At 38.0% G+C, this 12,317-nt stretch overlaps 1 protein-coding gene across 3 annotated transcripts in view; it reads right to left on the bottom strand.

Annotated features, from left to right (window-relative positions):
- The window catches only part of DYRK1A (dual-specificity tyrosine-(Y)-phosphorylation regulated kinase 1A), a 107,446-nt gene that overhangs the window by 25,976 nt on the left and 69,153 nt on the right, over positions 1–12,317 (bottom strand). For 2 of the 3 annotated variants that reach the window (XM_011954008.1, XM_011954006.1), the window contains exons 4-6: positions 10,364–10,483; positions 8,206–8,394; positions 3,169–3,316 (exon numbers count right to left, since the gene is read on the bottom strand). In XM_011954008.1, coding sequence (XP_011809398.1) covers positions 3,169–3,316; positions 8,206–8,394; positions 10,364–10,483 — 457 coding nt within the window. The remainder of the gene's footprint in view (positions 1–3,168; positions 3,317–8,205; positions 8,395–10,363; positions 10,484–12,317) is intronic. The other variant, XM_011954007.1, reaches the window with a different exon arrangement.

Genomic DNA, 12,317 nt, shown 5'->3' with positions numbered 1-12,317 from the left:
GAGCCCTACCTCACAACTTCCTATGTCTAAGCTCCACCTACTGGGATCTCTGGTTTGTGACAATGCTGTACTTCGCAGCCCTCTGTGTAGACTTTGAAATTTATCTGCCCTGCAGAACTTCAGATTTCACTGATAATTTTCTGTCACAATTTTGATTGATGGCTTTTTTTTTTTACCCTTTTGGCAGATACAACAAATGTTTGAAAATCATGCTTTGGTAAGTATTGGAGGACTTAACTGTGTTTATCAAGTTAGTAAATGACAACTCGTGTGTGAGACTGAAGGTTTGGAAAACTTCAAAATAAAGCTCAGCTCCAACAAGAGATGATGAGGAGGCTTGTAAGTGGGGAAACAGCATAGATAGAACACATAGGTCGCTATCACCGTTGACCCTCTAAAAAGGCTGAATAGCTTCAAAGATTGTGCTTTAAGTATTAACACTGACTTCACGTCAGATGAGGTTATTCGATAAAGTGCTGTCCCTCCCTGTTAACAGTCTTACATACACCAAACTGAGCACCTGTGACACAACTGCAATGACATAAACTACCCATCTGTCAAGGTTACTTTCATTTTCTTTTATACTATTACAAAATGAGAGGTTTCTCTACACATCTATCTGGAATACACTGATAGTAATCAATGTCTGATCACTAAGAACTGCGGATACATTGCGTTTTCCTGAGAGTAGTCCTGGGCTGCCTGTCTCAAAGCAGTGGACATCAATACTGCTTTTAGATCTTTCATGATATAGGTGATCTAAAGTTAGAACAAGTAACACAATAAAAATAACTACATGGCTATAGAGGAGTCTACAGCACAACTCGATACTAAAAATAACAAAGGAATCCTTAAACGTTACCTAAGAATGTAAAGTATCTGTTCTTAGTCACTTCAGTTTATAGGTTTAAAACTAAAAACATAGTTCCATGATACATGCTCACAATCATGGTCCACGTGTGGCTTTTAATCTCCTGGTTAAGCAGGAGCCACAAAATAAATGCAAAAAGTAACTGCGTCAGAATTCTAATGGGATTATAAAAATTCCTTTAAGAAGCTCTGTGATTAGAATGTTCGTCCAATGAAAGATCAACCTACTCAGTTTCACCTGACCTCACAATTCTTTATTCATTTACTTAGTATCTACAATGTGCTGACATTGTCAAAGAAAGCTCAAACAAGCATATCTGTTCAGTCTTTTTAACTGAATTTTGGGGAGAATGGAGGGCTTGGCGGGACTTTGTTGCAAACTTAAACTGAATTTTAACTAGACCATGGCAGGTACCAAATAATCCACATAAGAAATTTGGCTACATGGTAAAAACAGTATATGTTTTTTAAAGTTCAAAGATAAGATGATAAAATTCATCAGAATAAATTACACTCATCTATCTTTTTAAATTAATTTACATCACAAAATCTGACTTTCAGATACCTTAAGTTTAAGGTATCAATTCAATTGACATGAACTTGTCTAATCTAAATCTAAAGTTCTTTTGTTTTCCAAACAGAATCTCAGTTTGAGACATTATGCATTCACCATCTTCTAAAATAAGAATTTTAAAACTCATCCAAAGAGTATCTGTAATAACTAATACAATTAATAAAATGATCATTAATGTCACTTTATTCAAAACAAAATACTAGCATTACACGTAACTGAGTAGCTAACATTTTTTGAGTACTTAACTATATGCCAGCTATGTCTTTTTTAAATAAAGCAGAATTAAAATGTTACAGTAATGCTATCAATATTTTTTCTGCTCCATAAGCAAATACTCAAGTGTGAGGAGAAGGCAGGAGGCATGTTTAGAAATCACTGTGTAAGTCAATCATCCTTAGAATGTCCTTGATGTGCTTCTAAAACCTTTGAATGGAAATGAGTCACCTCATGTAAGTTGTAACTGACAGTGAACAGCAAAGTTTCACTGAGTGGACAAGAAAGATTTTAAGAATGGTATTATAATAAATTATATCAGTATCCATAAAGAAACTAAGAAAAATTTATACAAACTCATTTTATATTTTAACAATGAGGAATGAGAGGTATTTCACAAACAAAATCTAATCTAAACAATCTGAAGCTTTTCCTTTTTAAACATCCATTATTTGTTTCTACCTTTTTAAGGGGGGACCAAAGAACCATAATGTTTTCTTAAAAGAATCTGTTAAATAAAACTCAGCCTTACGTGTATCAAGTCAGCATTTCTGAACACAAGTGACTATGGATCTGTGCTGATCTTAAGGTCTGTATCTTCGATTGATGGCATCTTATATGAATACCTAACAGGTTTTTCCTTGATGGTACATGAAATGATGGTGTCTTACAATCACTGACATATTAGATTTGACTAAAAATACTATGAAAGAAAGTGTATTAGAAGATGTCTTGTCCATGTATCAATTGGCCCTAGACTTCAGTATTTTCACAATTCTTCTGTCTCCTCTTTCTGTTTTCAGAAGGAAGACTATGTGAGAATGAAACAGACTTTGGAGTGAGGCAGAAGTACTGTAGTTTCCGATCCTAGCTGCAGAGCCCTATGACCCTGGGTATGCGGCTTCTTATACAAACCACCTGTAATTTAAGGATCCTACCATCTTCCTTAAAAGACTGCTATAAATTATTACAGATGATGGAAGAAAAGCATAAGGAATGTGGTGGAAATTCAATAAGCAGTGGCTATCATCTCTTTTCTGTAGTCGTAAATCTAATAGCTTCTTATGCTGCCAAGCTGATGAAGAGACTGGAGAGGAGCCTGAGATCTTGCTGCAGATGTCCCAAAAATGGTTCCGCAACCACTCACAACATACTACCTCACAACTAGTTTCTGAGCTAGATTAGAAATGGTTCAAGTTACTGGAAAGATGACCCTATGGATAAATATGCATCATTAGCAAACAAATGGTACCAGTAAGCTGCAAATAAAAAAACACACACTACTCTCATTTTCTTCCACATGGTACGCTACCTGGAAGGCACATTCCCCAAGATTTAGACTATTACTACCAGATCAAGTCACTTATATAAATCTTGCTGTCCAACAGAAAAAAACAAATTTTTAATCAACCACTTTAAAATAAAATCAAAATATTTTGATAAAAAAGAACCATTAACTCAATGTTTTGGTCTGGCTTGGGGCACACTGCACTGTTTGCCTGTTTGTTTACCTATGTAGTATTTCATTTCAGTGTCATGTTTGTTCATGAGCTCAAGAAGTCGCACTTCTATCTGCGCTTGATTCAGAAAAGCCTTCTTGTTCTTTATTATTTTAATGGCAACCCATTCTTGCTCCACACGATCATATGCCTTTACAACCTAAAAGAGAAGATGATTCTCTATTTCATTAATTGCAACAATTTCACAATATTTATAATTCACCTTAATTATAACATTTACCTAATTCTCAACTATACATTTTTATAATTATCATTTTTCTGACCTCCCTAAGTAGAAGAGATCCTGTCTATTTCTATTGAATATATATCCATTTATTACACAGTAACTTTAAATCAATCTTTTTAAATTGAATTTCTTTTTGCATTTGTACAGTATTTCTAAATATCCACAAAACAGATAATTTTCTTAATTAACATTAGATTAACTATTTTCCTCCTTCAGAAATAAATTATGAATCTTGACAACTGCTTAGGTTTTATCTTTCTTACTAAATAACACTATAAAACAACTCACCGAACTATTCTTTTAATGAGAGAAACCTGAACCCTAAGAATATTTATGAAATATTTTAAAGTTTATCTGTACAAGGCTTCAAGTAACTTTCTAACTTTCAATTAGATTTTCATACATAAAAACCTAAGTATATACAAGAAAAATCAGTTTTGACTTAAAAAAAAAAAAAAATCAAACACAAATTACCAGTAAAGTTCCACAATGCAACAAATGCTGTAATTGGGGGATTATGATAGTTTTAAAATGAGAATCACTGCTAAGGAAACCAGAGTTCATGAGCACACATCACCATGCGCACCTCTCACCTGAAATGTGACTCATCTAAAATGAGGTACATACTACTATAAAAGATTTACATAAACATTACAAAATCAATATATAAGTAAAAGAAAACATTACCTCTTATTACCAGTGACAACCATTACAACTAATAAAATAGAAGTTACATTTATATCATACATTGTCTGAAAAAGTAATTCTTTTAGATACATTTTCTAGCACATTCAAATAAGTCTGGGGATGGGGAAGGAGCTCCAAATAATTCCAAAGTGCAGGATAAAATCATAAGGTCAGGAAAAGGATGGAACGTATGTTCTCAGATCTTCATCAGTCAAAGCTAAATCTACTGTGACAGATTCTGAGTGGCTCAACCGAAAATCAAACTTGGAATAAAAAATGCACTAATCTCTGGTTTCACTTAATTCTAAAAGACACTATCTGTGTGGTCTTTTATAAGAGGCTACCCTTGTAAACATGTGACTAAGTGGTTCTGATATGCTTCTGTTTCACTAGATGTACTGACTGCACTAAGAGTTGCAGTTCAGTGCCCAGATCCTGATGAGCTGCACGACAAAGGACACTCATGGGGGCCTGAGTATCTACTGACTTGCCAAACAGTTAATGGGTTAACTGACAGTTTTTGACCATTAACTACAAATTCAATAAGGTGTTCTTATTTTTTTTCTTTTACATCAATGCCTAGAGAATTTAACTGGTCTGGAGCCCAGACATCAGCAATTTTTCAGGTAAGCTCCCCAAGAAATTTAAATATGCAATCAGGCTTGGTAAGTATTGGCTACGGAAATGGAGAAATCCCTTATTTGACAATAACCTGACACAGAATGTGGAGAAAGTCTGACCAAGTCTATACAGAAGATATTACTCTGGTGAGGGACAGGACCTGAACTTCAACGTGGACACTGCACAACTCCTCAGCCCAAGAGTTTAGGCAGTATCAGTCTGCCCTGGGAAAAAGGAGTTCAATGTCAAACGGGCCTCTGTCATCACAGGGTTCTGTGCTCACTTCTTCTGTGGAATCTGAGTGTGAGAAAAACTAAGGTGAAGGGGAGAAGAAAAAGGTAACTATGAGCACAAAGACTGAATCATCAGGGGCAAATCAGCTTAGAGAGCAGCCTGTATGGCCACAATTTGCATGGCAGATGTCAGGAAAGTTAGAAAGTAACCTATTAGGCCCAGTGCAATGGCTCATGCCTGTATCCCAACACTTTGGGAGGCCAAGGCAGATGGATCACCTGAGGTCAGGAGTTCGAGACCAGCCTGGCCAACATTGGTGAAATCTCATCTCTACTAAAAATACAAAAATTAGCCAGGCGTGGTAGGGGGCACCTGCAATCCCAGCTACACAAGAGGCTGAGGCAGGAGAATCACTTGAGCCCAGAAGGCGGAGGTTGCAGTGAGCCAAGATTGCACCATTGCACTCCAGCCTGGGCGACAAAAGCAAAACTCCATCTCAAAAAATAAAAAATACAAAAAAAAAGTGACCTCTTAAGTGCAACTGCCCAAATGTTAGTGAAGTTTTCATGGCGGAGGTAGCAATGTCTACGTCTAGAGCAGCAGTCCACAACCTTTTGGGCATCAGGGACCAGTTTTGTGGAAAACAATTTTTTCACGGCCAGGGTAGGGGTGAGGTGAATGGTCTGGTGATCAAACTGTTTCACCTCAGATCATCAGGCATTAGATTTTCTTTTCTTTTTTTTTTTTTTTTTTGAGACAGAGTCTCCCTCTGCCGCCCAGGCTGGAGTGCAGTGGCCAGGTCTCAGCTCACTGCAAGCTCCGCCTCCTGGGTTTACGCCATTCTCCTGCCTCAGCCTCCCAAGCAGCTGGGACTACAGGCGCCCGCCACGTCGCCCGGCTAGTTTTTTGTATTTTTTTTTTTTTAGTAGAGACGGGGTTTCACCATGTTAGCCAGGATGGTCTCGATCTCCTGACCTCGTGATCCGCCCGTCTCGGCCTCCCAAAGTGCTGGGATTACAGGCTTGAGCCACTGCGCCCGGCTAGATTTTCATAAGGAGTATGCAATCTAGATCGTTGGCATGCACAGTTCACAATAGGGTTTGAGCTCCATTGAGAATCTAATGCTGCTGATCTGAGAGGGCAGAGCTTAGGCGGTAACGCTTGCTGGCCCACTGCTTACCTCCTGCTGTGTGCAGCAGAGGGTGTTCACACCCTTAGTTAAGGACTGGGCCTCACAAATGCCTTTCCTTGAGAGACTGACAGAGAAGCTGCTTTGTACCGACAAACAGGAATACCTTAATCAAGAGGGACTCCCAGGCCATGTGTGGTGGCTCAGGCCTATAATCCCAGCACTGTGGGAAGCTGAGATGGGAGGACTGCTTGAGCCCACGAGTTCAAGACCAGCCTGGGCAACACAGTGAGATCCCGCCTCCACAAAAAACAACAAATTAACCAGGCATGGTGGCACGTGCCTGTAGTCCCAGCTACTCTAGAGGCTGAAGTAGGAGGTTCACTTGAGCCCAGGAGGTCAAGGCAGTGAACCACGATCACTACTCTACTGCACTTCTGCCAGGGTGATATAGTGAGACCCTGTCTCCCAAAAAAAAAAAAAAAAAAAAAAAAAGAACTCCCAAACCACTGAAAAACCCCTCAGAAGAAAAAGAGGTTATAATTCAAGGAAAAGGTCCCTGGATTATGTGTAGTTACCAAAATTCTTTCAAATCATGGGAAGAAGACATATGCACGTGACATCAGGGACTGATAGGGCCACACTGGAGTGACACAGGTCTAATAAAAATGTTCATATTTCCTTACACATTTATTTTTCTGGATTTAGACCTGTGGCTGCTAATGACATACAGTACATTTTCTGTTTTAAGCATGATGGCTTTTTCCTCACAGGTTAAAAAGGAGCATATATTTTGCTTTCTCTCAGGGCAGGAACAGAGAAGTAAGCACATGCAGGTTCCATAGTTTAAGAAAACAAACAAACAAAAAAACAACAAAAGGCAATTCAGGAAAAGTCATTTTGATTCCCATTCTATCCTCATCACTGAAAAATCAGAAGACGTATTTGGACTGCAGGTTAATAACCATCTCATTCCACAACGGTTGCAAGGCAGAAGACTGGGATTACTGGCAAATCACACCTCAAACAAAACAGAGTTCTGTGACTCAATGTGATAGAAGGACTTATAACTGGGAGCAGCTGGGGGATCACAGCCAGAGAACCCCAACTTTTTTTTTTTTTAAATAAACAGAGACAAGGTCTCGCTATGTTGCCCAGGCTGGTCTGGAACTCCTAGGCTCAGGTGATCCTTCTGCTTCAGCCTCCCAAAGTACTGGGATTATAGGTGTGAGTCACCACATCTGACCCGAAAAAATCTTTTTAAAAGTACAAGAAGGCCAGGCATGTGGCTCACGCCTGATATCCCAGCACTTTGGGAGTCCAAGGTAAGCGGATTACACCTGAGGTCAGGAGTTTGAGACCAGCCTGGTCAACACGGTGAAACCCTGTCTCTACTAAAAATACAAAAATTAGCCAGGTGCGGTGGCACACACCTGTAATCCCAACTACTTGGGAGGCTGAAGCAGGAGAATCACTTGAACCTGGGAAACGGAAGTTGCACTGAGTCGAGAGTGCACCACTGTACTCCAGCCTGGGTGATAAGAGAATCTGTCTCTAAATAAATAAATAAAGTACAAGGAGAAAGACCAAAAACTCTTGGTATCGGTGAGACTGATACAAGAGACTAAAACTGCCTGCCTGCTTAGAGGTCTGGTATAGTTACAACATGAGGTGGGAGAAAAAGCCAGAGAACAACCCCCAGCTTTCCAAAGCCTCCTGAAAAGTGAGTGGACTCCCACTGTGCCACCTGAACATGGTAATTCTTTTCTCTTTGAAGTAGTCTATCAGAGAAGAAGGTAAATATCTCTAGCACAGGTAATTAACAATCATCTACACACTATACAAGACCCATAACAAAAAGGCAATACTATCTATTAGTGATTTAAATTCACCAGTCATTAGTAAAATGAGTACTTGGTAGCCATAGAAGTTTGTAGAAGTCTAAGGAGTTTTTATTACTGATGCAGTATCACTACCTTTAAAGAATTATGGTCATCCAAATACTTGCATATCCACTGCTGAGCTCTATTCACCGATATTAAAAGTATACTCTTGAGGAAGGGCTGTAACAACAAGATTCACTAAGAAGTTCTTTCTAATTAATGAAATTCAGAAATTTCCATTAAATTACCTGTCCAAAGGAACCTTTGCCTATCAAGGAGTCGATTTCGTAACGATCCATCCACTTTTCTCCGTTTTTTACAATATAATCATAGTTATCATCATCATAACCATCATTGTAAACCTTCCGTTCCTTCTTATGACTAGAATCGTCTCCCTGGCCCTGTTGGTGTCTTCGCTTCTTTTTTGCATAGTAAACCTGAAACGAGAATACATAGTGTTAACTGTAAAATTTAAATCACTGTGAGGGGAAGGGAATTATCAATGTATATTGAGACACATCTATTTTCTACAGTTGACATTTGAGTTAGAAAATAACACTGATATAACCAAGGAAAAAATGTCTCCAGTGAAATTTATTATAGTTACACTGTTTAAATACTTTGTAAATAAAAAATGTTACGTGACTTGTCCAAAGTATGCCATTCAAGAAAAGTAAAAGGACCTAGTTTATATTTATTTGTTAAAGTATAATTTATATACAGTGAGGTGGCACGGATCTTAAGAGTTCAACACAAGGAATTTTGACAAAAGTTACCAAATGCCAAACAGCCAAGTAACAGCCAAGTAACACTTTCATCTACCTCAAGTTCAAGTTCTCTCATGCCCCCTTTCAGTCAATCCCAACTTCACATTTGGAATATAAATTCCCTCTTTTGTAATTTGCATGTATTTATTTGTATTTGATTTTATGGCCACATATTTTTAAAATAAGTTTAAATGTAAACAAACTGATGTTTTACTAAAATAAATAGGCCCTCTGAGACATGCTCAGTTTTTAAACCTATAAAAATATAACAATTCATGAAAAACAGTTATGGCCCCTTTGCCCCCACTCCCAAAGACCATAAGCCTATGGTTAATCACAGGCTGAGTTATTTTCTTTAACACTGTTTCTAAGACTAGTAAAAAAAATAACAGATGAACTAGGAAATAGTCCAGGTAACTGGTAAACTCACTTTGGTGAAATTATAAATTACACTGCATGGAATAACATCCAAAAAAGTCTACTTTATAAGATGGTAAGACATATTAAAACAAGCTCCAACAAAGCTACTGTTAACAACAGTTTAACTGTAGCTTTGTTAACAATTTATCAGAAAATAAATTGAAATTAATATACTGCTATCAACAATTTATCAGATATATTCAGATAATCACAAGCTAGTCTGGAACATGTTTATAATACATAAATGTGTACAAAATCTAACTCAGAAATGTTTCTCACAGAGTTCATTCTAATTTTATGTTGCCGCACTGCCACTGTAATGTAGTAATACTGGCATTAAATAACATTAAGTTGCTATAAAATTTGCATGTACCTAAAAACATCTTTTCACTTTTCAGCTAAGCAGCTCTAAAGCTGGCAAAGGACAAGCCTTCAACACAAAAGGGTGCAGGGCTCCCACTGGAAGAGGAAAGCAAGCGTGGGTTCTTCTCCAGAAATGCTCCTTTAATAATAACTTTGGAGATAGAGTTGAAGCCACAAGCAAATGGCAATCAAGCCAATGGTCCAAGACACCAGAAAAAATTTTGGTGGCAAAACACCAAGTTGTAAGGCAAGCAATTCAAAGTGCTGTGTCTGTTTTTTATCTTATTTACTTACAACAAAAAGGCTTCTGGACATCTTATCATAAAAAGATATAGATAAAAGAACACACACAAAAATGTAAAAGACAGTAAAATCACAGAAATATAGATAGATCAAATACACTAGGCCAAATGCCTGTACCTAGGTATTAAAACACATTTCAGAGCTTTCTGACACCATGGCAAAAGTAGAAACAAATATATAAAAATTCAAGCAAAAATTCTAACACATATATACTTTTAGAGTCCTTATTCCCCTTGTTTTGAATAAGAGTTATTATAGAAGTAACTCAAATGAAATAAAAAAGAGAAATAAAAATTAAAAAAAGAAATAATATATGAAATACAACCTTAAAAAATCAAGTTATCCACAATTATCTTTATACTTTGCAGTCCTTGTTAATATATACTTTACATAGTTGTAATTATATTATTTCTAAATCATTAGTCTTCATAATAATCATCAATATGACAATTACTAGGAATGAAAAAAGTTTAGGGTAAATAGGTCACAAAATCACTTTTTTTCTCACTGACGTATTGCAAGATAGATGTTATTACAACAAATCAAGTCTTACCTCATTAATATGCTTGTATGTTTTGATCAAGTCAACAGAAAGTTTTCTCAGGGGAGCAGTTGCTGGGTCACGGAAGGTTTGGGGCATCCGCCTCTGTAACATGACAATATCAGGCATCACCTTAAATAGACAGAAAAGACTAGCACTTTAACTATACTGCACTGATATAAATTCCCTCTTCTGTAACCTGCATGTATCTACTTTTTAAAAGACATCTACATTAGATGATTATACATTCTCTCTCAAAGTTCCCTTTTATGTGGATTCCAATAAAGACAACCACTAGAACAAATAAATGAAATTAGAAGATAATATGCCCAGCTGCCTGAAGCTTTGATCCTATTCCGCCAAATTTAAAGTGGTGGTATTGCAGACATACCCCAATCTAGGAGACACACAGGATGCTGCCCATGAGGGCTTCTCTACCACACAATTAGCCCAAAGAAAATTTTTTTCTGAATTATTCCTAAAACCTGACCAGGTTCCCAATAAGCTGACAAAGATAAACCCAGCCCTCAGAGGCAACTTTCAGCTTCCTTAATATAGGATTTCAGGACCCAGCTGGCACCAAAAAAGGAGGCTGGCAGCAGAGCCCCATTCCCTCCAATTGCTCCTAACAAGAAGAAATTCAGCTCCTAATGCCACCAGACCCAGCTGCCCTCTGACAAACATCTGCCCCTAACCAAGGCTTGCCCTCATAGTCCCCCCGTTCCCTGATCCCAACTCATGGCTCTCAACACTTCCGACAGGCAATGAGGGGTTGCACCATGAGCATCCTGCTAGGACAGAGCGGGGGCATGCACCCCTCTACACACACACCAGGAGTGCTGCGGCTAGCATCAATGATCCTGGATTACTGTCCGAGTGCCACTGCTCCAGCAAGTGTCATGCCTCAGTCAAAGGGTTCCCAATGGGGGTTCTTGAAATCAACAGATCCTCAAAACCAATTATTTCTATCAAGGTGGTCATAGCCATTCCCCCTGGCCCATCCTTGTGTTCCTGCCCAACTCTTCTGGACATTTGTGCTGGGAAATGAGCCAGAAGACCCTGACACAACATCTCTCCAAGGACACTCGGGTCAATCTGAGGGGCTGAGTGACAGTAAACACATCATACTAAGACCTCACAAAAATGTGTGGAGTCATGGTATAAGTGTTAACCTAACCCACACCGAAAAAGAGAAGAGGGGAGGGTTGTACCAGTGGGCAGAACAGGAAGCATCACCATCCATGTGGTCTGAAAAGATAAAACTGTTATGGCATTTACCTACGTGCATTTTATCATGAACCAACATTAACACTGGTTTCTTCTGCATGTATACTCAAACTCTAGACAGTTGTTACCCAGAGGGCAGATTCACCCATTTACTGAAATAACAGAACCCTCTTCTCAAGGACCTCTGCTTCTTAAAATTCCAAATAAGGCTGAAGGGGGGGAAAAACCCTTGGCGATTATAACTATTTGTCTGACAAAAATCATCAGAATTAAGATGATGTAACTTATTTAATTTTTCAAATATATAGTCTTACTTTTCTAAACAGTAGGTAATGCTAAGTTCACAGAATATTTTTATACTATTCCTTAAGGACTTAATGCATAAATTAATATGGGTAAGAAACATGTTAGCTTTTTTGTGAATAAATGCTGCAAGCATTTAGGGTGATGAAAGGTTTCCCTTAAATGTGTTTCCTTTTTTAAGTTCCCAGCATTGTTTTCATGCAGGTAGTTTATTCAGTAATCCCCTTTCTTGGGCTGGTGGAGTACAGCCTAAATGTGAGGTTTCACAAAATCTGAATCAGTGCAATGCTTCATTACCGCTATAATAAAACTTAACAGGAAGTATAAGCCATTGGTAGAGTCAACTGAATAACTTAACAATAAAGTAACAGTAACAGTAGCAGGTGTTTCCTGAACGACATGTTTTTAGCATGCATATTTTTACAAGTCTCCCATG

The sequence above is a fragment of the Colobus angolensis genome, unplaced genomic scaffold (genome assembly GCF_000951035.1).
Source record: "Colobus angolensis palliatus isolate OR3802 unplaced genomic scaffold, Cang.pa_1.0 Scaffold38, whole genome shotgun sequence".
NCBI classification, from domain to species: domain Eukaryota; kingdom Metazoa; phylum Chordata; class Mammalia; order Primates; family Cercopithecidae; genus Colobus; species Colobus angolensis.
Note: the sequence above shows the minus strand (reverse complement) of the source record. Positions and strands in the feature narration are given on the sequence as shown.